The sequence below is a fragment of the Tenrec ecaudatus genome, chromosome 11, assembly GCF_050624435.1.
Source record: "Tenrec ecaudatus isolate mTenEca1 chromosome 11, mTenEca1.hap1, whole genome shotgun sequence".
In the NCBI taxonomy this organism is placed as follows: domain Eukaryota; kingdom Metazoa; phylum Chordata; class Mammalia; order Afrosoricida; family Tenrecidae; genus Tenrec; species Tenrec ecaudatus.
The window spans coordinates 92,623,428-92,649,960 of NC_134540.1; the positions used below are offsets into that span (position 1 = coordinate 92,623,428).

At 38.1% G+C, this 26,533-nt stretch overlaps 1 protein-coding gene across 1 annotated transcript in view; it reads right to left on the reverse strand.

Annotated features, from left to right (window-relative positions):
- Positions 1 to 26,533, reverse strand: part of MYO16 (myosin XVI) — a 599,120-nt gene that overhangs the window by 13,873 nt on the left and 558,714 nt on the right. Inside the window, exon 33 of the mRNA XM_075562598.1 lies at positions 23,529 to 23,620. Coding sequence (XP_075418713.1) covers positions 23,529 to 23,620 — 92 coding nt within the window. The remainder of the gene's footprint in view (positions 1 to 23,528; positions 23,621 to 26,533) is intronic.

Consider the following 26,533-nt stretch of genomic DNA (forward strand, 5'->3'; position numbering starts at 1 on the left):
GTCACAGTCAACCCGACGGCAGTGAATCCGAGTGAGGTCTAAGTCAACAGTGCGTCTAACGTGTGCTCCTAGTCTCACCACGGCACCTGTAGCACCATGTCCTCATTCTGATCCTAAGGGAAAGTAATGGGGAGGAAAAGCAAAGTCATTTAAATTCAACAAATATATAGGACTCGGAATACCAGATTGCCAGCCCTGAGCACATGCAAGCAGATGCATAAATGATTGTGAAACAAACCCATTTCCCTACAGCTGGGAAGCTCCTCTTTCAACGAAAGCCCTTCCTTCAGGAATACTTTCACAAGAAAATTATTCAATAAGAAATTACACAGAAAGAGTAATCCAGAGTGATGAGTGCTACTTCAGGTACTGGGGATCCTTAACCTCCATAACTTAGGTCGGTTAAAATTTTTTTTTAAAAAAGGTGTTCTACTGTTATAGACAAAATCTTGCTCATTTGGTATTTAGCTGTTTAAAACATAAACCTTGTCTCTATTTATTTCCTTAATCCATTGGAAAAATATTAGTGTCACTCAACATCTACAATTTATCCTTAAAATGTAGACACAGTTTTATAGAAGTGTATCAAGGCTGAGTTAATGGAAGTTCCATACCTTGGGTGAGACTTTTATTTAGTTCACTTATTTCCAAGGATCAAAAATGACTAAATTTCTAGAGGAAACACAAGAGCTAAGAGGTTTCTGATGTTTATCAACTTTCTTATTTTATTCATATGAGGTGAACTAATTAAAAAATGAAATACATTTTCTTCATTAACTGTGGAAATACATTTACATAATAGTATTAATAAATATAAATTAATCATTCATTGCTGATTTTTACATTGCCTTTCCCCTTTAGGATAAAAATAGCCTTTGTTAAATAATTCATATGTAAAATCATGTTACTGTTCATTTGTCACAGAATTGATTTTTCTATTGACTATTCACCCAAAGGTGAAAAGAGGCATTTACTGACATTTATGGAAATTAAAGGAAGGAAGTTTTTTGGCAGACTGAATATAGTGAATATTAGGGATTGAAATGCAAATCCCTTACCCACCCATTGCTAACGAGATATTTTAAAAAATAACAAAAAAGGAAAACTTAAAAACAGTTTGCAAACACAAACTCAAGTGAAGGATAAGGTACAAATGTGACTCTGAAAAGTTGTTGATTAATAGGTGTCTATTTGTGAACTTCCAAAAACCAGAATGCAAAAGTCTTTGTCATTTAGAACTGAAACCACCTCGTGTAGCAATTGTCGTTTCTACCACAACCCTACTGAGTTAGTGCTTGAGGTCTGTTTGTTTTCCTTTATTAACCTCATAGCTAAAAAGAAAATAATCCCTTAAAGCTATGTCAAAAGTACTATTGAGAAGAAGCACAACATAATGGCAGTTGTGGAAAAGGGGAGAAAGAAGGTTTTCAGTTTTACCTTCTTGTACACTTTGATTTAAAAAGAACACATTTTTTTTACTCTTATAATACATAAAATTTATTGACTCCCACTAAATGGAATTTCAACAGATGTATTTATTTTGTAGCTGACTCTCTGAACCTTGCAGGTCCTATCTGTGGGCAGAAATGAACTGTGGTCAGTGAATGTACATGTTTCTTAATAATAATTCAAATTTACACATTAGAAATTCTGTTGGGTCACAGATCATACAATATAATTATTTTATGACATTTGCATGAGGTCTGTTCTCTGACGATACATTATTTTTAAAAGTTGTTTAGGTATTTAAGTGGTTAGTGTATTGTAGCAAATATTATAGCACACATTTAGAGTTATTTACAGTGATGACAAATTATAATATCAAGGGTCAAATCCAGGGAATATATGTATTATATTGGAAAACAGAAATGTGTGAAATTGGAAATATAGGCAGTACTAAAATTGAAAATACTAAAATTTCCTTTCTTTAACCTTTATTTTTTTATCAGTGATATGGGAGGCTTATTGAAAATAGCAGGAGGAATGATTGAGAACAATCTACTAGATGTCATATTTCTGGAGAATAAATCATTCACACTATCTACGTGTTCAATAATCTTTAATGCCAACCCTGCTTCCTAGCCTAGATATTCAAACCCAGATGCCTTGCTATGTTATAGAAAGTCTGATATTTTCCCTTCATAATCAAAATTTCCAACTTTATCATCATCTATTCTCATCCGACTATCTCAGTTCATCTGATATACCATGACCACACCCTTAATTCCACTACAGTCTCCATTGTATGCCCAGTATAGAAATTCTCTGCAAATACACTTCTGTAAGTGGCTTGGGGTTCATTTTTAATAACTTCATGATATCCTTTTGTAATTTCAAAGTATTTTCACATGTTATCATCCTATTTGATACTTTGAACCATAAGAAATAAGTATTTTAAATATGATTAAGCCATTTTATAGATGCAAACATTCATCATTGATTTCCAAAGTCATGGCTAGTTAGTGATATAGTTAGCATGAAAATTCCAGTATGTTGAGTACAGTGGACTGTCTTATGTACAAAGATATTGCTTGCCAATAAACGCTCTTTGTTTACTAAGCATCCAATGTATTTTAAGTATTCATGAAATAGAAGATACCTTGGTGGCTTTTATAAGAATTATAAAGATGCACAAAATATGACCTGGGTCCTCAAGGGGGCTTCCATTCAAATTAATCAACAATGCATAAATACATAAAAAGCTAAATGAATAAAGATGCTTATAAAGACATGAATATTAAAAAGTCACAAGCAGGACAGCATTAATTGACTAATCAATTATGTAGGTAATTACTGTTAGAATACACAGGCGAGTCAATTCATTTCACGACAATATGGCTAAGAAATGCATATTGGGATATGGGATTTTATATGGATTAAAGAGCTAAGGGGGGCACAGAAAGGGAAAAGGCAAACTGGGGAAGTTGGTTTCAGGACTGACGTTCAGACTTCAGCACATGGTTAAAGTTAAACAATCCTGAAAGACACTGGGGAGAAAGGAGCACTGTGTAAGGCTGTGTCAGATTTTAGAGTTGGATTTGAAATAGCCATGGAGCGCTGTACACATGGAAAGGAGTTACAGGGACAAAATGGCAGGAAGCAAGACTGCTAATCATGGCAGCCAAGCATTCCACACCTTCGGAGGACAGAGGATGCAAGTTGAACACATTATGAGTCAGTGTTTTCATTTGCATTGTTTTGTAAAACACAGTTCACCTGTGGCCAACCCTCCCCTCTTTTTTCCCCCAAGAAACAATCACTGTCCATGGATTATTGTATTAAATGAAATAAATCAGAACAAGGAAGATCATTTTATGGAACTTAATTATAATGGTATCAGCAAAATCCAAGTAGATTAAAAAATTTAACAACTGACCTGGTCATGGAATTTACAACATTGATTTTCCTACCAAAATTTAGTTGGTGTTTAGAGTCACCTATTTAAGAACTGGAGGTAACAGAGCCACATCTTTGTAATTATTAAATGGAACAAAGTGGTCTAGAGTATTAGGTAATTTCTCTGGATGCCCAATTTGTTATTGGGAATAGACTTTGTTCCGAAGGAAAATTAAGTCAATTGGTTTTGATGAATTTCTGAAATAACTGTTTTAGGGAAATTTTTCCCAGGTATTTTTCTTTATGCTAAGCAAGGACGGTATAGAAGGACCACGGATAATGGTATGGTATCAAAATGTCTGAGAAATATTCCAATAAGTCTATTGTCCAAAGACGACTGTAACTATTTTAAAGGGTATAGATTGCCATACAAGGGGACTAAATTGAGCTCATTGGGTTCTACAAATACTGATGCTCAGCAGTAATAACATGTGAATCATGAAACCAAATACAAGGGAAAGGGGTAGTAGCTTACACCACCCAAGATGCCACGACAGACTGGCCTCAAATAGCAAGAGTTGGGTAGGAAAGAAATATAGTTCTTGTTCATATATTTGTTCAAGGGTCTTGGAGTGTTCTATACTCAAACTGGGATGAGAAAATACTTAGAATATCAAGCAAGTAAAGAATGTGTGGCTCCAATACATCACTAAGGCTATCACATTCTGTTGGTTAGATCTCCGTCATGGCTACTCCTAACTACAAGTTACAGGTTTGTCAGAGGAACCAAGCTCTGCCAATCATGGGGAGCCTGTAGGCGCAAATGTGTGGTGACAATATGAAAAGATTACAGTAAAGTCATAGAACATAGGGACGGTAGGAGAGAAGATAAAATATAGAAGTCAGACACATTTTACAGTAGCATTCTCACCACCTGGACAGCCATGATCTTAGCAGTCAGATCACACAGATAGTGAGAGGAGGTGAGGGGGATCTTCACTGCCCTGGGAGAGGTGTAGGTAGACATAGACATGCATATTCGGTAGTTATATGCATCACAAGGTGGGTGGTAATCACGGTAAAGTCTCTGAGCTCACAGGTGAGGAGACCTAATACCTGCACTGGGGGAAGACAAGGAGGAGGGTGGGCACCACAGTGGGAGGAGATAATCAGGGACTGTCTGCTTCTATAGTGAGCCAGATTCAGCCATGTGCTCACTTTAAGACAGCCTAGCTTAGGGAAGAATCTGTGGGAGTGATGTTTAAAGCAGAATAATGTGCTTGGACTTTATCTTTAATTTACCAAAGTGGTGTCCTTTCTACTGTAGAATATTAGCTTTCTGGATTCCCTCTGTTATAAATTAGGGAATATAGTCCTGGTCATATTTCCCTCAGTGTTAGTTTCCCACACAGGTTCACTGCCACCGTGTCAACCCCACCTCATAATGACCTAAAGGGCATGTTAGAACTGCCCCGGGGGGCTTCCCAGGCTGCAACTCTCCACGGAAGCAGAACATCGCTCCTTCTCGCCCAGAGCAGCTGGTGCTTTGGAACTGCTGACCTTGTGGTGAGCATCCTAAAATATAACTGACTGCGCCACATGGTTCCTTCCAAGCACAGAAATACAAGGAAATACAGTCTAGACAAAATGAATCTGTCCATCACAGACAACACCTGTGACCATGAAGTCAACGAAAGCGCCTGTAGGACAGTGTCCCAGTAAGTCACCTTGAAAAGGATGCCAGTCGGAATCAGTAAGGGATAGGTAAGTAGGCAAAATTTAATAAGATTACCCTTGTTTAATAAAAAATGCTTTTCCTAAATTGGTATTGCTGTTTGGTGCTGTCCAGAATGAAACACTGTCAGCCCAGCACCATCCTCAGAAGGCCTGTTCTTGGAGTCAGTGTATTTCTTCATATCCTTGAAAATCTTCCTCTTTTTCGCTGACTGTACTCAAGAACGGTGCCTTCTCCCGGGACTGTACTGTCTACAGTAGGTAAGACAAAGTCTTGCATCCGACTTCTAAGGAGCACAGTGATTGTACGTCTTGTAAGAGAAATTTGTCCATTTTTCTGCAAGTCCTTCCCTTTCAATGAGGGAATTGTGTCAGTGGCACATTACATGCTGTTGATGTGTCTTTCACCAGTGCTGATGTCATGTTCATCATATAGTTTTGCTTCACGAAGTCTTCGCTCATCACGTGACTGAGTAAGTACAGGTAAAGGATACAACCCAGGCGCACAGCTTTCCTGATTTCCAACCACAGTGTTCCTCTATTCCCTTCCCGCAATTGCCTCTTGTTCTACGTACAGGTTCCACATGAATACAGTTAAGCTCTTAATGTTAGCCATTTTTGTTATGATCACAGAATGCAGGGCTTTTTGATAGTTAATAAAACACAGGCCTTTGTCTCTCAAATATTTCCTGCTTTCAGACAAGATTCAGAAGACATCAGTAACCATCTCTCTCCTGTTACTTTCTCCTTGGGATTTGCTGGATTGCTAACATTTCCCTGTTGATGTACTGCTGCTGGAATCATCCCTAGCCAAATTTAAGGCGTATTCGGTATTGATTATGTTGTTCAGAAATTTGAACATTTTGTTGGAGCACTTTCCTTTGGGATGTGCATGTGTCCCGAATTCTTTCAGTCGGATGACCAGATCTTCCGAAGTTGAACACTAGGTAGTACATAGAATTTGTTTGGGGGGGAATTTTTTCATCCTATATTTTTCACAACCGAAACTCTTAAAAAATTCAAGTTCATTAAATTAAACAGTAACATATATATGCTTCTAGTATGTTAAACATTTCCTTAGCCTATTAGCTGAGAAGCAGATAGTGGAACTGAAATAAATTTATATTCTTTGTACCAACTAAATTGACTTAATTAAAATTTAAAAATTAAATCCAATATCTTATATTCTTGCAAATGTCTTCTTTGAGTTGGTTGTTTTTGTTCACATGCTTCCACACAATGAATTTTACATAATGCACAAAAACTAGGGGTGAAGGCTTGGTCACTAAAATATATCTGGTAGCTTGATTTAGTTTTTCAATTATTACATAGAATCTATTATGATGATAAAATGTGAAATTGTGGGAGATATGCCAAAATGTGTGCAGAGACATGAAGTGCACATGCTGTTGGAAAAGTGGCTGGAAAGGCTTAGTCATCACTGGAAAGGATATTGCCATAGATTTTTAATTTGGAAAAAAACACATTATCTGCAAGACAAAGTAAAATGAGGATATGCCTGCATGTGTTTATGAAATTAGTTCACTTGAAAATGACTCTCTAAACCCTTTACATGGTTCAGCATTTTAAACCTTCATCTTGCCTTTGAAATTCCAAATCTCTCCTACAGATTGATTCCTCATAATTAACTCCAAAAATTACATTGCTGAAAATTCAAGGAGAAGATTATCTCGGTAGTATATGTGACCTCCTTTGGAGTGTGTATGGAGGTTGGGGGGGGACTTCCATCTTGGCTCTTATAAACTGGTCATTGAGTATGCCCAGGACATCCAAATACTGTGTATTTCCTCTTTTGGATACTTCATGTGTTCAACTACTTCACATATTTACTTGTTGCTATTGTTTATTTTTAAAATTATTTTATTGGGGGCTCTTATAACTCTTGTTACAAGCCATACATCATTTGTATCCGACATATTCATAAATATATTCCATCATTCTTTTCTAGACATTTACTTTCCATTGAGCCCTCGGGGTCAGCTCTTTTATTCCCTCCCTCCTCTGCTTCCCCTCACCCCCCAACCCTTGTGACTTCCTGATAGATTGTAGATTGTTAATTATTTTCAAATCTCCCACTTACTGCTGTCTTCCTTCCCCTCTGGTTTCTGTTGTTCTTCCCTCTGGCTGTGTGTGTGTGTGTGTGTGTGTGTGTGTGTGTGTGTGTATGTGCCATTCATTGTGATGGATGTCCCCCTCCTTCCTCACCTCTCCCCCATGTCCCCCTACCCTTTTGGTATCTCTAGTCCCATTCCTGTTCCAGGGTTCCATGAGTTGTGAGTTTTATCTCTTGCCTATACCTGTGTCCATGCTCCCATCTATTACATGGTGCCGATTCAAATGCAATGAAAAGCAGCCCTGTAGACAATGGAATGAAGCAGAGCCCCGTGCCCTGCCATGCTTGAGCCCTATCGTAGCATTGTGTCCATCCACTGCCCTGTGGAGCTTCCTCTCTGTTGCTGACCCTGTGTTTCACGAAGCATAATGTTCTTTGCCAGGGGTTGGTTCTTCTGGATAATGTGTTGAAAGTACTTGGAAAGAATTTTTCCATCCTCGCTTCTGAGGAGCATTCTTGGTGTACTTATTCTAAGGCAGACTTTTTTTTTTTAATGCCCATGGTATATCCAATATTCTGCAACAATGTCATATTTCAAGGGCAATACTTCATCTTCACTCCCCCTTATCCATTGTCTAGCTTTTAAGTGCATATGAGAAAATTGAAAATACCATGACTTGTTGATCTAGGTATGTGTTAAATATAGCAAGGTGGATATTATTGTCTTCAGTCCAAACTCTGTTCATTACCATTATCAAAATTTGAATTTTGCAACCTTAATGTAACAGTTGAAGAACAGTTATATAACCTATTGTAAGCTGGTGAAAAGTCTGCATTTTTTTAATGATGCAAATTGCTTGACATATTATCCATTGGAATCTGCTATGAAACAATCTGAAACTAGAAAAATTAAAGGGGCCATAGAGGTGTGGTGGCTTACATGATAGGTTGCAAACTACAAAATCAGCAATTAAAATAATCCACCACTCTGCTGGAGGAAGATGAAGTTTTCTGGTCTTGCAAAGATTCGCAGTCTTGATAACCCTGCATACAAGTGGGTAACCACCCCACCCCCCCCAAAATATCTAGAATTATTTTCAAAGCTGTGTAATTATTTTTTTAATTAAACAACCTTATAGTACTCTACACTTAAATACATTTGTCAAATCTGTAATTGCTTTCTTGGAAACAGTTTTCAAACACATCTGTTTGGATGGCTGATATTGCCCTTTTTTTCCCTTCACTTCTTCTATGTCTTCAAATCGCTATCCTTTCAGATCCCTCTGCATTTGCAGAAATGAAAAGAAGTTGCATCGAGCAGGGTCAGGTGAGTCAGGTGCACGGGGCCAGAGAGGCCTGCTGGTTTGTTTTTTTGGGGGGTGGGGTTTGCCCCAAACTTGCACACTGAAATGGCTGTGTGAGCAGGTGTGTTGTCATGGTGGCAAAACCAGTCCCCCAACTGTCACAAATCAGGACTTTTCTTGTTGTACATTGTTAAGCAATCTTTCAGAACATCTAAATAGAACACTTGATTAATAGTCTGACCTAGTAGAACGAACTCCAAATGCACTATTCCTCTCATATTTAAAAAACAAACAAACCAAATAAACGTTGTCTTGATCTTTGATTTCATATGATGAGCTTTATTTTTGGTGAAGGGACGATGGCGTCATCCACTGGCTTGCTTGCTGCTTGCTGCTTGCTGCTTGCTGTCAGGCTTCTAAGGATGGCACCAGGCCTCATCACCTTGGAGAAAAGTCTGGGTCGCTTTTGGAGCTGTTCTTTCAGGGCATGCTTCTACAGGGTGCTCTGTCTCCTGGTTAGTCAGAACTTCAGGCACAAATTTTGCAGCGATCCTTTTCATTCCCAAATCTTCTGCTAAAATTTTCTGAACCAAGTTCCAAGATAGTCTTGATAACTTTCCATCTCTTCAATGGTTGTCGTCGGACATCGAGCACAAATGCTTGAATTTTGGCAACATGTTCATCCATTCGGGAAGTTAATGAACATCTAGACTGATGTTTGTAATCAATGGACATTTCATGAGACAACCACTCATATATTTGTGTCCTCCCCCCACACCCCCCATAGCGTTGTCCTGGTAAGCTGTGTTCAACATCACAGTAGTTTCTGCAGCATTTTTCCCAAGAAGGACACGAAATTTAAAAGCTGCATGCTGTTCTCTTAAACCAGCCGTCACAAAAAAGGAGGTTCTAGCATATCTGCTTTTACAAAAAAATTTACTATGACCTGAGAGAACCTTCCCAGGTGACGCTACTGTGTGCGCTGAGCTGAGATCAACTCAGTGGTGATGTGTTTGGAATTTAAATATGGGATAGATTATTTTTGTGGTTTCTTTATCTAAATTTGATTTGCTAGCCTATTTTACTTTGTGACATTGATAATTTGATTTGTATCTGTTATATTTATTCCAAGTTATATTTAATAAAGATATAAACTAAAGAGAAAACTCCAACAATCACCACCACCAAACTCCAAAATAAACCATCAAACAAATAAAACTTTCTTCAGATAGGAACATTTAAGAAAGGTAATTTAGAGGTAATTTTATTTCTATTTCATTTCAAGGGGGTTTCTACAGGAGAACATTTAAAAATAAAAGTTATTTTAGACTTCATTTTTAATTTGCTCTTATAGGCAGTATAAGAAATCTTCCATAACCATTTTCTTTTATTACTTTCAAATTGCATGTCAAATTTACAACTTATGGAATCACTTTAAAACCCTTCAACCAGAGGCATTATGATCGCTGTTGGTAATTCTATTTGTAAAATTTATTAAGAAAATTTTAACATGGAATTCGATTAAAATATTTGATAAAGTTATGAAAAATTATATCAATTTGCTTCCTTGAAATTCCTCTGTGGCTGCTACTACTGGTTGAAAATTAAATTGAGCTGGAAATGTATCAGTGCATTGTGTCGGGAATACAAATGTGATTAAAATACAGTCAATGGATTCTCTGTCAAAAGTCTACTGGGGCTCCACACATGTACACACATATGTTCATAACACAACAACATAACTTGTATAAAAGAGATAAGTATTATAGATTCCTGGGGCCAAAGTTATCGAGGCATTTGATGGACTTGAACAGGTTCTCACACAAGCCAGAAAGCAATCTAAAGAAGCGTCTGGAAGGTTAGTGATGGGTGTACAGAGAAACACATTTTGGCAGTGGAAGTAACACCAGGAAGAAGGCACAATGCTGTAGAGCAAAATGTTGTACGTTCTCAAAAATAAAATTCAAGTAGCTTATATTTTTAAATATAAACAACAGATAAAATATTATTAAAATACATAGGAAATATTTTTAAGACAGAAAAGTAAACATGACACCCTTGAACAGATTATAAAGAAGGACAAATCATAAAGGTGAATGTGGGTGGAGAATTACTTTACTCATGGGTTTTGACTTTTGATCCTGGAAATTAACCTCTGGACCTATGGAAATTGGCAAGTATTTGGATTATTTTTATTGTTTTTGTTATTAACAAGTAACAAATTCTGAGCAACATTGAGCAACATGAGAATTACAAAACATTTCATTGTGCTCATGTGGTACCTGTACATGGTCCAGTAGTAATTCATTCAAACGGAACAGGAGAATACTGTTTGATTTAAAAATCAGGAAAGATATGCCTCAGTGTCTCCCCATATCAATTCAAACTTTATACTGAGCAAACAATCAGAGATGCTGGGCTAGATCAAGAAGAGTAGGGCATCAGGATTGGAGGAAGGCTTATTAATAATCTATAATATACAGTTGTCATAACCTTGCTTTCTGAAAAAATAACGTTGAAGCAGTTAGTGAAGAAGATAAAAAAATTCCAGCCTTTCAGTATGGATTACAACTCAATACAAAGAAAACCAAAATCTTCACATCTGGATCAGTAGACATCATGATAAATTGCCAACGATTAAAGTTGTTAAGGATTTTATTTTACTTGGACCCACAAACAATGTTGATGGAAGAAATTGTCACGAAATCCAATTGAGTTGTTCAATTGGGCACATTTACTGCATAAAACCTCTTTAAAGTATTGAAGAACAATAAGGTCACTTTGAGGATTAAGGTGGCCCTGACCCAAATCATACTATTTTCAATTGCCTTCTAGGGATGTGAAAGATGGAAAATGAAAATGGAAGGCCAAAGAAGAAGTGATGAATTTGAACTATGGTGTTGGTGAAGAATACTGAAAATACCATCGATTGAGAGAGTAAAAAATCTATCTTTAAATAAATCCAGTCGGAATTCTACTTTGACGTAAGGACAGCGAGCCTTTGTTTCATATACGTAGGGCATGTCGCTGAGAGAGAGAAGTCCCTGGAGAAGGACATCATGCTTGGTAAAGTAGAAAGTCAGTGAAAAGGAGGAAGACCCTTCACAAGCCGGCATGACCCAGTGGCTGCAAGAACGGCCCTGAGCATAACAACACTAGTGAAGCTAGGTCAGCATCGGGCAGTGCATTTTCCTTTTGTACATATGTCCATTTCCTGGACCATAACCAGATATGAATACATTTAAGACAAGTAAAAGCATACAAAGCATGTTCTCTGATCATAATTGAACTACACTAGAAAGATATCTGGAAAATATTTACATATTTCAAAAGTAAACAAGAGGCACGGGAAAAAGTCCAAAGAGAAGTTAGAAAATATTTTGAATTGGATAAAAATGAAAGCAAAATATAAAGAAATTGTGGGATGTAGAGCATGATAGTGGGACAAGAGGAAAGTAAAAGGAAATAGAGGAAAGAACTAGGTGACAAAGAGTCTAAAGACTGGAATGTACACATGTAAATATATTTATATGAGTGTGGGGAAATAGATCTACGTGCATATATTATAGGTTTAGTATTAAGGCAGCAGATGGACATTAGGCCTCCAATCAAGTACTTACTCAATGCAAGAACACATTGTTCTATTAAATTGGCATTCCAGGATGCACACCTTCCTGACACGATTGCTGAAGGAAAATGTGTGCATAAGCAAATGTGGTGAAGAAAGCTGATGGTGCCCAGCTATCAAAAGATGTATCGTCTCGGGTCTTAAAGGCTTGAAGGTAAATAAGCAACCATCTAGCTGAGAAGCATCAAAGCCCACATGGAAGAAGCACACCAGCCTTTCTGACCACTAGGTGTAGAAGAGACCAGTTATCAGGCATAAAAGAACAAAAACTCATATCAGTGGCTGCCCACCTTCCTGATACGATCACTAAAGACAAATGTGTGCATAAGCAAATGTGGTGAAGAAAGCTGATGGTGCCTGGCTATCAAAAGATATAGTGTCTGGGGTCTTAAAGGCTTGAAGATAAACAAGCACCCATGTAGCTCAGAAACAACAAAGCGTACATGCATACCAGCCAGTGTGACAATGAGCAGTCAAAGGGATCAGGTATCAGGCATCAAAGAACAAAAAGTCATATCACTGTAAATGTGGGTGAGTGCAGAGTAGAGACTCAAAGCCCATCATTAGCAACTGGGCACCCCCTTACTGAAGGGTTGTGGGGAGGAAATGAGCCAGTCAGAGTGCAGGGTAGCAACAATGAAATATATAACTTTCCTCTAGTTCTTCAATGCTCCGCCCCGTCCCCCCCCCCCCTGGCCCCAACACACACACAATCATGATCCCAATTCTACATTACAAATCTGGCTAGACCAGAGGATGTACATTGGTACAGATAACAACTGGAAACACAGGGTGTCCAGGACAGATGACTCCTTCAGGACCAGTGGTGAGAGTGGCGATGCCTGAAGGGTGGAGGGAATGTGGGGTAGAAAGGGGGAACCGAACAAGAATCTACCTATAGCCTCCTCTCTGGGGGATAGACAGCAGAGAAGAGGGCGGGAGGAGACTTCTGACAGTGTAACATATGACAAAATAATAATTTATGAATTATGAAGGGTTCATGAGGGAGGGGAGAGTCGGGAGTGAGGGGGAAATGAGCAGCTGATATTAAAGGGCTCAAGTAGAAGGCAAATGTTTTGAGAATGATTATGGCAACAAATGTACATATGTATGTATGTATGTATTGTAGTAAGAACTGTATAAGCCCCCAATAAAATGATTTAAAAAACACTGTGTTTAAAAGAAATTTAAACCATAAAATGCTTTTAGTAGAAGAAAGGAGAGACCTTAAATCAATAATGAATGCTTCCTATTTAAGATGCTAAAATATGAGCAAAATAAACACAGAACAAGCAGAAAGAAGGAAATAATAAGCATAGAAACTTATGGGGGAAAAAAGGGGGGAAATCTATAAAATCAAAAGCTAGTTTAAGAAAATCAATAAAGTTTATGAAGTCTGGTTAGCCTGACAAAGGAAACACTTGCATGTAATATTGTGAAGCACATAATTAGAAAACATTATTATATTCTTAATCCCTACACATCAAGAAAAGAGTCAGGCAATTCATTTAGGAATTGGAAAATGATGTATTTTGGCAGCTGGTTAGAGAATATGTTAAAATCTTATTAGCAGCAAGAAAAACATAAAACCACAGTAATATCCCTTTTATATCTATTGGAAATTACCAAAATCAGCACATCAAGGGTTTACCATGGAACATGAAGCCTCTGTTTCCTTCTACACCAAACCTTTTTCCTTGAAGCACATTGGGACCGTAAGTCATCCTGCAGGATGGAAGAGAAGAGCCTGTGGGATACCCGAGGCTGCAGCCTTATGGACGCGGATTGCCACATTTTTCTCACACACAGTGGCTGGTGAGGATCAAGCTGTTGGCATTTGCTTAACTGCCAAGTAGAGTACTTCACCCCTGCACCACCACCTCTCCCCACTCCACCGCAGGGCTCTTGATGCTATTCCTTTCTGACTCACTGGCATCTGGTCAATTCCAACTGATAGCGACTCTGTATGTCGGGGTAGAACTGTCCCTGTGGGTTTCCAAGACTGACTCCTTACAGGAGTAGAAAGCACCGAGTCCACCATTTTGCTGAGTAATTTGACAACCCGAAACTCAGCATTTCCATTTCCATGTGTCATTACTAGTATTTCCAAAATTAATTCTACCCTAGGAACATGGTCAATGATGCTAATTGTGGCATTTAAAAAATAATAGCGATAACAAAATTTAGGCAGTTTCCCCCCCAACGATGTCAAATTGTTATCATGTTCGTTAAAAACATGTAAAATTATAAAGTGGATGATGGGTTATAGAGCAGATCAGTTCTCCATTCAGCGCTTCATACACATTTTGTCTCACGCCATTGATGTTTGTCACTACATTAATGCTCTAAAGATATGAACTTAATTTTAATTTTGAACTCATTTTTGTGGGAAAAACTAAAAAATGGATGGTGCATGTTTATATTGAAAAATGGAGTGATATATATGTATTTCTGTGTTTGTTGATTATGTGGTGAGAGGTATCAATATGAATCTACTGAGAGGCATCAATAAGGATCTACTGAGAGGTATCAATAAGGATGAGTGGGCTGGAAAGGGGGAACTGATTAAAAGGATCCACATGTGACCTCCTCCCTGGGATAGGGTCAGCAGAGAAGAGGGGGAAGGGAGACTCTGGATAGGGCAAGATATGACAAAATAACAATCTGTGGATTAACAAGGGCTCATGAGGGAGGGGGAGCGGGGAGGGAGGGGATAAAAAGAGGATCTGATGCAGAAAGCTTAAGTGGAGAGCAAATGCTTTGAGAGTGATTAGGGCAAAGAATGTGCAGATGTGCTTTATACAATTGATGTATGTATATGTGTGGACTGTGGTAAGTGTTGTATGAGCCCCTAATAAAATGTAAAAAAAAATAATGATTAGGGCAAAGAATGTACAGATGTGCTTTATACAATTGATGTATGTATATGCATGGATTGTGATAAGAGTTGTATGAGCCCCTAATAAAATGTTTAAAGAAGGAAAAAAAAATAAGAATCTACCTCTGGTGTCTATAATCTCCCTCCTTCTAGTCCTTATTTTAGCAGGAAACTCCAATCTGCCACACGATCATTACTGAGCCTTGAGCATCCCTGCATTTCTCCTGGAGGTCACGAATCAGTGGACCTCGGCACATGGACTGAGGGACACTCCCCTGTGCGGAGGTCCACTAGCTTTCACTCAGACCCGAGGCAGCCGGGGCAGTAATAACGCACCCTTTCTAGATAAAGTTGTGCGTCCCCTTTGCCCTTCTCTCCCCATTGGCTTGCAATCTGCTTAGCGTCTCAAAGGTATGTGAATGCTAACTTGTACTAACTAAAAGTAAGGGTGTGATCAGAAATTTTTCTCAGTACTGCTTGTTATTTCAGGATACTCTATGTGATAGTTTTTCCGTGTGTGCCAACATGTCACCTTTAAGAAGATATGGGAGGAGCTTAGCCAGTCAGTAAGGTCACTGCCTGATGACTACCCTTGGATCTTCAGTGGATACCCAGCTCTCTGGAGGCTGAGCCCTCTTCCTCCCTCAGCCATGACTGTCCTGCTGACTGACCTGGAGAGCTGCTGGAGCCCGGCCATGTTCCTACCGACCTCGGGACCACAGGACTTTGAACGCACCTGCCTGTGATCTTCCTGCCTTCTGCATCACTGCATGTGGCTATGTGAGTCTGAAGATGGACTTATGGACTGGTATCAGACTTATGGACTTGAATTGGACTGGGCTGGGATGTTTTCGTGATATATAATTACTTCTTGATAAAAAGGTCTTTCTTACATATAGATGAGTGTCAATGGATTTGTTTCTCTAGTCAACCCAGCCTAACATACCCCAGATTTACCGACTTAAGTTTTAACCAGAACTAGCACTCAGAATAAAGCAACAATAAAAGCCATATGTATAAAAATGGAGGAAAACATCATCCACAACAACAAGAAAGTAACTTACAGAATGGTTTGTATGGAGTAACATTTATTCCTCTTTAAGAAACATGCAAAATATTATATTTAGTGATGCATAGACATGTAGTACATCGCAAACACCCCTGGAGTGACAGGCAGGAAGGTGATTATGAAATAGAATAGATACGTGTCTACAGCTAATGGTGCTACAGTAAATATGACACAGCGTGGAGTTTTGGTAGGAGTAGGTGTTTTATTACTCATTCTGGTTTCCCCCAAATTTTACATTACATAATATTTACTTTTTCAGGATAATGCATGAGGAGAATTGCAAAAGCTGGTAGGAAATAGAATTAAAAGAATGGAATTTCCATTCTTTTGAAGCCCCTCCTATATGAGAGATCTTATCAAAATCCCAAATAAGGTGCCAAAGGTTCAACCTAATTTCCTCCTTATTTTAGAGAAGATCTACAGTATTAAAGGTAGAACTGCTACTCTGAATATTAGCTCTGAAAATAGGAATATCATGATAAAATAACAAGTATAAAGTATTGTTATGGATATCAGCCTTAAGACTCTAGGCAGGCTACTGGGTACTTTTGATATATTTTCTTTAATTAACACCCCTTCCACACACAAAAAATTGCTACTTTCTTCAAATTATGATTGCGATTAAAAAGAAAACTGTGTCCAATGACAGATCTGGGATTTCAATTCTCTTTTATTATTATTTAAAAATGTTAATTACATTAATATTGACCTTGTCAAATTAACTAGAATTCACAATTAACCACATTTTCTCTGTTGCATCGCTACTTTCCAGATTATGCAAAGTGTTGGCTAATTGCAGATTTCCTTTGTAGATGGAGAATGTGAAGTTACGTCACAAAATCCTTGCTCTTTAAATATATAGTTACTATTTCACTTCCACATCCTTTAAATTTTTCTCACAATAAAATTTTCCTGGTTGAAATTAAATAGCCAATGCCTTAATAAATAAAAAAATTGTGTATTTGCGTATATTTAGGATATCCATGTGGTGAGATGAAGAAAAAGTGCAAAAAAAAGGGAATTATTTCTGAAATTTTTATCTCTATGGGACATGACTTCTTTCACTTGAAAATGCTGCAATTTGACTTAGTCTATAAAATTAATTTACTGCCTTCATTTCTTGCACATTATAAGTAATTCAAGAGTGGTGAATACTGATTATCTGAGACATCAGCTGTGTGAAAGAGCTTTTCTATATCAGGCCTTCTTTGATTTTAGATTATATAGAAAAATCTATTCTTTTCCCCCTTCTGAAAGGGTGATCTAATTTTGATTCCTAGCAATGTGTTCTAGTACTATGATGCCTTAATGACTGAATGAGACATATCTATATCTTACTATTATTTTTCTACATTTTAATGTTTTATTTAACACACTATTCTTATCTGGTGATATGATATACTTATATGAAAAATAAAATGAACATATAAAGAAGGCTTTGTATTTATTTAGCATCTGACAACTCTGAATCCTGTTTCTATGTGACATTACAAAAAGGCTTCTTGGATGGGTCAGTAAAACAAACCACACAACAATTTGTTTCTTGATGTGAATCAATTATATATTGATTTTATTATGGCTTTCATTGGCAGTTCTGTCTGGAATAGGGCAAGATATTTATTACATTCTTGAATGTTTGATTGCCTCTTTTTTAAAAACAAGAGACCATTTATATTATTTCTGATATTTGGCTATTACAGATATTAATAGTAATTGTTATGTCCTTAAAAAAGAAAACAAAAGAGCAGTAAACTTATTGGGAAAATATCATAAATTCTCAAAATGGGAAAAAAGGTCATAAAACAAATATAATTGTGGAAAATTGACTGCTCAGAGGAATACAAAGGCAAAAAGGAAAGGCTGAGATTCAAATTATAATGAAAATATAAAAAAGTGATGCTCAAATGGAAAAAGAAGTGTAACCAAGAGGAATTACTGAAACCCAAATGAAGGCTGAGCATGATAGTGGGACAAGAGGAAAGTAAAATAAAATAGAGGAAAGAGCTAGGAGGCAAATGACATTTATAAAGGTATAAATAAAGGCATGTATATATGTAAATATATATGTCTATATATGGATGGGGAAATAGATCTAAGTGCATATATTTATAGGTTTAGTATTAAGGTAGCAGATGGACATTGGGCCTCCACTCAAGTACTCCCTCAATACAGGGACACTTTGTTCTATTAACCTGGCATTCCATAATGCTCACCTTCCCAATACAATCGCTGAAGACAAAGCGGGTACATAAGCAAATGTGGTGAAGAAAGCTGATTGAGCCTGGCTATCAAAAGATATAGCATCTAGGGTCTTAAAGATTTGAAGGTAAACAAGCGGCCATCTAGGAGAAAAGCAACAAAGCCCACGTGGAAGAAACGCACCAGCCTGCATGATCACAAGGTGCCAAAGGGATCAGTTATCAGGCATCAAAGAACAAAAAAATCATACCATTGTGTGCTCTCCTCCCTGAATTGCTGACGACAAATGGGTGCATAAGCAAATGTGGTGAAGAAAGCTGATGGTGCCTGACTGTCAAAATATATAGTGTCTGGGGTCTTAAAGGCTTGAAGGAAAACAAGCAGCCATCTAGCTGAGAAGCAACAAAGCCCATGTGGAAGAAGCACACCAGCCTGAGTAATCACAAGGTGTCGAAGGGATCAGGTATCAGGCATCATCAGAACAAAAAAATCATATCATTGTGAATGAGGGGAAGTGTGGAGTAGAGACCCAAAGCCCATCTGCAGACAACTGGACATCCTCTTACAGAAGGGTAACAGGGAGGTGATGAACCCGTAAGGGAGCAGTGTAGAAACGATGAAACATACAGTTTTCCTCTAGTTCCTAAATGCTCCCCACCCCATCCCACACACTAACATGATTCCAATTCTACCTTACAAATTTGGGTAGACCAGAGGATGTACACTGGTACAGATCAGAACTGGAAACATAGGGAATCCAGGATGGATGATCTCTTCAGTAGCAGTGGTGAGAGTGGCGATACCAGGAGGTTGGAGGGAGGGTGGGGTGAAAAGGGGAAACTGATTACAGGGATCTACATAAAACTTCCTCCTTGGGGAATGGACCAAAGAAAAGTGAGTGATGGGAGATGTCGGACAGTGTAAGAAATGACAAAATAATAATTTATAAATTATCAAGAGTTCATGAAGGAGGGGGAAGCAGGGAGGGGCAGGGATAAATGAGAAGCTGATGCCAGGGGCTTAAGTGGAGAGCAAATGTTTTGAAAATGATGATGGCAACAAATGCACAAATGTGTTTTACACAATTGGCGCATGTATGGATTGTGAGAAGAGTTGTATGAGCCCCAATAGAATGATTAAAAAAAGAATTGTATGTGTCCCAATAAAATTATTTTTAAATTAAAAAAAGAAAGAAAATATCTCAATTTTTAGTGAAAAATGTAGACTCCCAAACATATGTGCTACTCATAATTTTTATGCCAAAGGTGAAGACTTAGCCTTTCGTCCACCCCCCTCTACTACCAGCCTTCAGCGTTGTTCTCCCTTGGCCCTTTCATGCTTTTGCTCTACCCAGCTGATGGGTGATCCTCTGTCGAGTTTACCTGGCTTCCACTGGAGTCAGCAGAAGGTTGCAATCAAAGCAGAGACTCTTAAGCAGTTATTCTGAGTTGGATGATAGTTTCAGTAGTTCATTCACTGCTAGGTCTTGAACATCGAGCACAATCTTCCTCATGATAAATGGCAGATATTTCAAACAATATTTTAAATCTCATGAATGGTAAGTGCATAAAAAGACATTTTATAAATGTGGTCTAATTCCCAAACCAATTTGAAATTGTATAATTAGCTGATGGAATTCTAGATTTGACTCCCTTGAAGTGCCACACAGCCCCACTCATGAACAAGATGTGGAATTTCAGAATGCCATGTATTTGCTTTGAGTTTTATTGATGGTTGGTGCTAGGAAAGGTCATGAATATTTTTTTCCTGCGTCAGAGTACACACCTGCTGATTTTTCCGTATGAGAAGCACAAGTGAAAACAGCGATAGCCATGACTTGGCTACTGCCTGAGATTTCATTGTTTTCAAATTAGTCTAAGTGAAATGGATTTTATTACTTTTTAAGAAAAGACATTTTTTTTCCTTTTATTGAAAGGCATTATAAAATTAATGAAAAATCATGATCCAATACAACACACTGCCTTTATTCTGTTTTTTTTAGGAAATTAAAATAATCATTTATTGAGCCTCTTGCCTTATGAAAAAAGAACATGATTTGCATCTAAAGACAGACCAAATTAAGGGTTTATATGCTTTATGCAAAAGAGACAGACTTGTTTACATGTAAAGTATAATTAATGGTTAATAAAACTCGAATAGGACCTGAATAAAATTCTTTTCTGCGAGCAATAGAGAGTGACTTTGACTATCTTAAGTAGGTCGAGGCTTTATTGAAAAGCTGAAAGTAGATCATGAAGTTAGAGAAAAAGTTTGGGAAAATGGACAGAAAACAAGGTGGATCCAATGGCTGAATAGCAAATAAAGAAATCTGATTACTATTCCTTTGCTATTGCATCATGACTGATGTTGCAGGCAGACATCACTGCCAGATGCCATGCTCACTGAAACACCTCTGTTCTCCTCCGCCCTCTCATGATCATGTCTCTTCCTTCATACAGTGTTGGTGACACGCTTGATCACCTGAGACTAGGTAACATAGAAGGAGGCCTGGCGGACAAAATGGTGGAGCCCAGGTTTGCTACTCTGTCGTCAAGGAGAAAAGACCTGATCATCTGCTTTCATAAACATTACAGCCTATTAAACCCCACAGGACAGTTCTAGTCTGTCCGGGAGTCACTGTGAGTCATAGTTTCCTGTATTGCACACAGGCCAAGGCATGTCACATTCATCTGCTGCAGGACTCGAGAAAGAGAGGCTCTCTTCTCTTACGTTTTCAGTGTAAGGTGCAGTTTGGATTCATGTCTGCTAGCCAAAAGTTCCAAATCACACCTTAGTCATTGAGACTTTTATCATGGACCAAATATTCTTAAATATCTAAGAAAAAGTTGGAAGATTCTTTGAACCCTTTTAGAAGGTAAAGATGAGTTCATTGTCAGAAACATGGTAGATGATCTTGCTCTTTATTCAAAGGCTTTATATGGCCAGGATTCCCCTTATAGTATTTGGCAACTCACTAAATCTATTTCTTGTTTTCTTTATCTATACTAATGCCTCCACTCTTTATCTTGTTTTAAAAATTCATTAAAAATCACTAATAGTGCTAATTAAAATGCAAGGACTTCTCAAACATCATTTAATTGTACCTCTACGTGCCCTATCAGTCCATATCTGCATTTGCAGAATTTCAATTTAATTGCATTAAAGAAATCATCAAAATCTCAGCATTCCTGTGTGTGTCCATGTTCTATAAACATCGCACAAAAGATTAATTCTGAGAGACATATGGCGATTAAATGCACAGTTTCACATAACTTTCACAGCTTCTCCCCAGTGAGGAATGCATTTGACCATGTGTGCATCTGTACTGTTGTACTGGAAGAAAATGAGCCTGGTTTTCCATCTCCTTGGGGGGAAACCCATTGTAAGATGCCTGGAGGCTACTTCTTCCCGAGAGATGTTGGTATTTGGAGACAAACCCTCATGGAAAACTGAAAATGGAAAGTTATTCTTGATGACCTTTCCCATCTCTCCTGGATTCTTAGCCAAATCCATGAAAGATCAGAGGGAAAGTCTCTTTTATGTGCCTTCTCTATGGATCACGTTGTAGTGGAGAAGATGTCAATGGTTTGTTATAAAGCGCAGGGTCAACTCTGCAATACAAATCCTGCCAGTATTCATTGTAGGTAGGCTCTCCATGTATAAAGCATCTGCAATGCTTAACAAGTCAAGTAGATGTATTGCTAAGGAATCACTTAGAGCTAACCTCTAGTCATACAAGCTAGGATTGCAACCAATCAGCATTTTTCCCAGTACTTATATATCAGTGTAAACTGCTTCAGCAAATCACATATTAGATTTAATTTTAGCAGTCATTATTGACATCTTTCACTCGCTTATCAGCATTATGTAGACAAATCTCAGTTGATAATATGGGTATCTTTCATAGTGCCAAATCATCCTATAAAGGTTGCAAAGTAGGTGGCAAGTTGACGTTATGGAAACGTCTGGATCTTTTCAGCTTTTGTATTTTTAGATTTTTTATGGGAATATATTACATAAGATAAACTATCATCTAAATTTATATAAAATAAGAATTCTATGAATCAGGCGTTCACTTTTGACTATATTGATAATAAAATCTTTATATTACTACTTTCTGTGCTTTACTGCAAAAAAAAAAAAAAATCACCACCTGGAATAAAGAATCCTAACTTTTTATGACCAAAATTTTAAAGCTGCTATTTTAGGATTCAAAATAGATAAAAGAACATAAAATAAAAACAAAATTCTATGATATATATATGTATATATATATTATTTTGAAAAACATGTTTTTTGTCTTGTACTGGTAAAATTCTTTATGGTGAGCTATTTAAAGTCGATTATATTAGCTATACACAGGAAATCATTACAATACAGTTTTGTGAATGGTGTTCAGGTATCATTGACAGTAGAAACTGTGAAAGCTGGAACCTGGGTATGAGAAAACCTGTCAGAGACGAAGACAAATACTTTCTACTCTATAATTTCCCATATGAAGAGTAAGGGGAAGATTCTTGTCCTGTTAATGGCACAAAACTTGTGAAATGTGTACAAATAAGGCAGTACTATGGAATTGCATCTCCCAACGCTTCCTCTGTATTATACTTTTCATTCATTTGGATTATATGGACGCTGCACATCGTGGAGAATCCTGGGTGGTGCAGTGGTTAAGCAGTTGACTGCCACCCCCAAGGGCAGCAGTTAAACCCACCCACTGATGTAAATGAGTGCCGCAAAACCACAGGTGCCTCACGCATCTTATTTACATGCTGTTGTTATTTAAAGGGTTATTTTAGCTGAGGATGAATGTGGAGATTCAGATTGAGATTATCTTCACCTAAGTAATTTTAAAATACCACCACATGAAATATGTCTACAATGTCACGTAAAAAATTATTTGTGATTTCAATTGCTTTGGGAATTAATCTCTCTCAGCAAGGAAGAGCAGGTGGTAAGTTAAATAAACCTAGGGAGGAGAAGAGAAGAATGGAGTTCTTGAATTCACTAAGAAAATATGTTCATGGTATTCAGAAAGAAAGAAGAAGAATAAAAAGCCAAAGCCATTACCTTCAAGTCTAGTGTGCCTTATCGGGGCCTTCCGCAGAGAGCAGATCTGTTCCACAGAGTTCCCAAGGCTATCAGGCTAAGCAGACTGTCCTAACATTCTGCCAAGGAGTAGCTGGCAGATTTAAACTGCCGAGCTTTGGGTTGGTACTTGAGCACCAGAAGTGCCCTTGCTCCTTGCTTAATACAGCTCTTGCTTATAATTTAATGGCCAGGGTCCCATAACAGGGCTGCTTTACCTGAGTGGTGTGACTTTCCCTCTGTCTCTGCAAAGACGCCATTGCTGTCCCACTCACTGACAGCCTGGAGCATCCATCTTCTCCAGGTAGACCTGCAAGAACAACACCAGAGGAGGGATGATACTGCGTCTCTTTGCCTTCAATGGAATAATGCATGGGCATATTCTAATACACTGAAAGTGTTATAGTGCACAGAATAAACTGGAATTGAATAATGAAATCCCAAATAAATCAGGGAAAATACAAACATTCCTGTTGCTATATTTAGTAAACTAAGAAATAAACTAGTCAAAGGAAATGAAAAGATAACAAAGAAGCTTATCATTACATTACTAGCGCATAAGTGAGCCAGGAGAAAGAGAATCTTTCTAGAGACTGAACATAGGTTGTTGAAGCACAAACCAAAACCTATTGCCATCAAGTTCATCCTAACTCATCTTGACTCTACAGGACAGAGCAGAACTGCCTCAGTAGGCTTCCAGTGCTGTTATCTTTACGGAAGCAGACTGCCACATCTTTCTGGACAGAGTAGCTGGGGGAGTCAACTGCTGCCTTTGTGCCAGTGGCAGAGCTCTTTCCTACCAGTTCACAAGGGTGTCGTCTGTGGAAGCACATTTTCTGATGGGGGAAAGGGGAGCATGTGGACATGGAGAATAAAGCCATTATCTTGGGTTGCCACAAAAGAGAGTTTGTATTTTATTTATAGGGAAACAGGGAGTCAGAGAATACATTAGAAGGCAATCAGTCAATCAATCAATTGCCAAGTCTATGTGCCAGAGGAATTCCATAGTGTCTTTCCACCCATTGTCTGTAAGCTGGCTATATTGTGGTGTATCTCATATTGCGCTGATGCTGGACCATTCCAGCAGAGCTTCCAGAATAAGGTGTATAAGGAAGAAAGGCCTGGTCATCCACTTTCAACAATTGGCCAGTGCAAACCCTATTGATGACAAAAGAGTACGTGGTGATAGAGCCTCCTCGCTTCGAAGGCGCAGGATAATGGTCGAATCAACAGACTCAAACCCACCAGTGATCACACAGACTGTGTAGCACTAAGAAGTATTCCATTCTGCTCTCCATGGAGCCACCCTGGCCTGGAGGGGGGCAACCAACGTCCGGAGAGTTCATTTCATACTCTAAGGGAGAGGAGAACTGGGGCCAAACTAATTGAAGAAAGAGCCAGAGTAGCCTTTCATCCAAAACAGACTGATTCCTAACCCACTCTGTGAGATACATTGTGGTGTTGAGGAAATTTTCATGCCCCCACCCAATAAAAAGAAGTACATCTAACTCTGAATAATTAAAAGATACAAAACATCTTCGTAAGTATCCCTATGGGAGAAGCAAGGTTTCTCCACATCAGCACTCTTCTCATTTGTGGACAGATAGCCCTTTGTTGGGAGCTCCCTTATGTTTCCATACAGTAGGATGTTTTAAAAGTCTTAGTCGCTATCCATTTGCTATTGTAACATGTGCTCAATTATGAAAATAAAAAAATGTTTCTAAATCTTGTCAAATATGTCTGGGCCAAAAAATCCAGTATCACACATCATCACAAGTTATTTGATTAATAAAAATGAATAAATAAGAAAGATTTACCCACTGCCAAAAGGTTCTCATGGAAAACTTTAAATGCACTGATTGTTACTCTCATCTGAAAGAATAATTAATATGCTCCAATTGATTAAACATATATATGATTTCTAGATTAAAAGTCATTAGTAACTCACAGCACATTTTCACAATTATATGAGATAGAGCATTTCTCAGGGAAGATCGCAAAAGCCTTTCCCACACATAACAAGGCCTCCCAATTGATTTTGTGAAAGAAAGGTTATTTTCATTGAGACTGGGCAATCGAGGGCCAGGAAACTGATAGGCCTACTGAAAGGGAAACACGTGCTGGTGATTGGATTCTAATCATAAGCAATAGTAATATAGTTAGTTAGATAGTGGAATTATTATTTGCTAATATTGTAGCAAAGAACAAAGAAGTAGCAAAGAGCAAAGTAGCCTAGAAAAGGAAAGGGTCTCATCAAGTATTGAAATAAATTGGAACTTAATAGGTCCAAAAAGACCAGAAATCTAAGCTCAGGCAGTTTTGGACATTCAGGCTACCAGATAATTAGACAGTTGGCAAAACATCTGATTCCCGGTAGTAAGGCACAGTGAAAGGTTTGGGGTTCATGTGAAGGACTGTCTCATATGGGAGTATCATGGATATGTGGGAGGGACAAAAAAATTGACTGACATGGAAGACAGAGGACTACTTCTTAAAAACCCAATTGGTAAAAATTATATCGAGATAGGAATCCAAATCAAGTAAGGAAAATACTGATCTATTTTTAAAAAACCTAAATTATAAATAAGTTTGCTCTTGGAATCAAAGCAGCAACTCAGTTTAGACTATGAGAATGCAAACTCAGCTGGATCAATAGCATGGTAGGCCATTCAGGTCAATAAAGTTAATAAATATTTATGGACATTCTCTGAATAAATTACAGGAAGATGCAATGATAGATCCAGAAAAGTCCCTATTCTTAAAGACTCCATCATAGGACCCCGTTGCCACTTAACAGCAACCTGCGGTTGGCTGGTTTAAGAGTTAAGGAGGAGCACCAGTACTATTGAGCACTGTCTTGGAGGATGCAGAGATCAATTTTGATTGCATGGTTTAGATGGAGTTTGTTGTGGAAAGGTCAACCTGGGACTTGGACCGGGAAGGACTCAGCTCAGTGAAGAAGACTAAGAAGGGTATGCCTATGGAGGAAACAGATGGAAGAAGGCAACAATGCACGATCGCCACCACATCCAAAAGCATGGCCTGAAAAATGGGATGACCAGAGCAGGGACATGGAAGGGCCTCTTACAAGGCAAAACAAGCCAAAGGTTCAAAGACACTGAGGAAGACTTCATAGACAGGTGATACTGCTTTGTAGGCCATAGGCAACACTCTAAATTTCTGAGAAGAGCAATGATACTCTCCAACTTAAGAAGAGAAATAA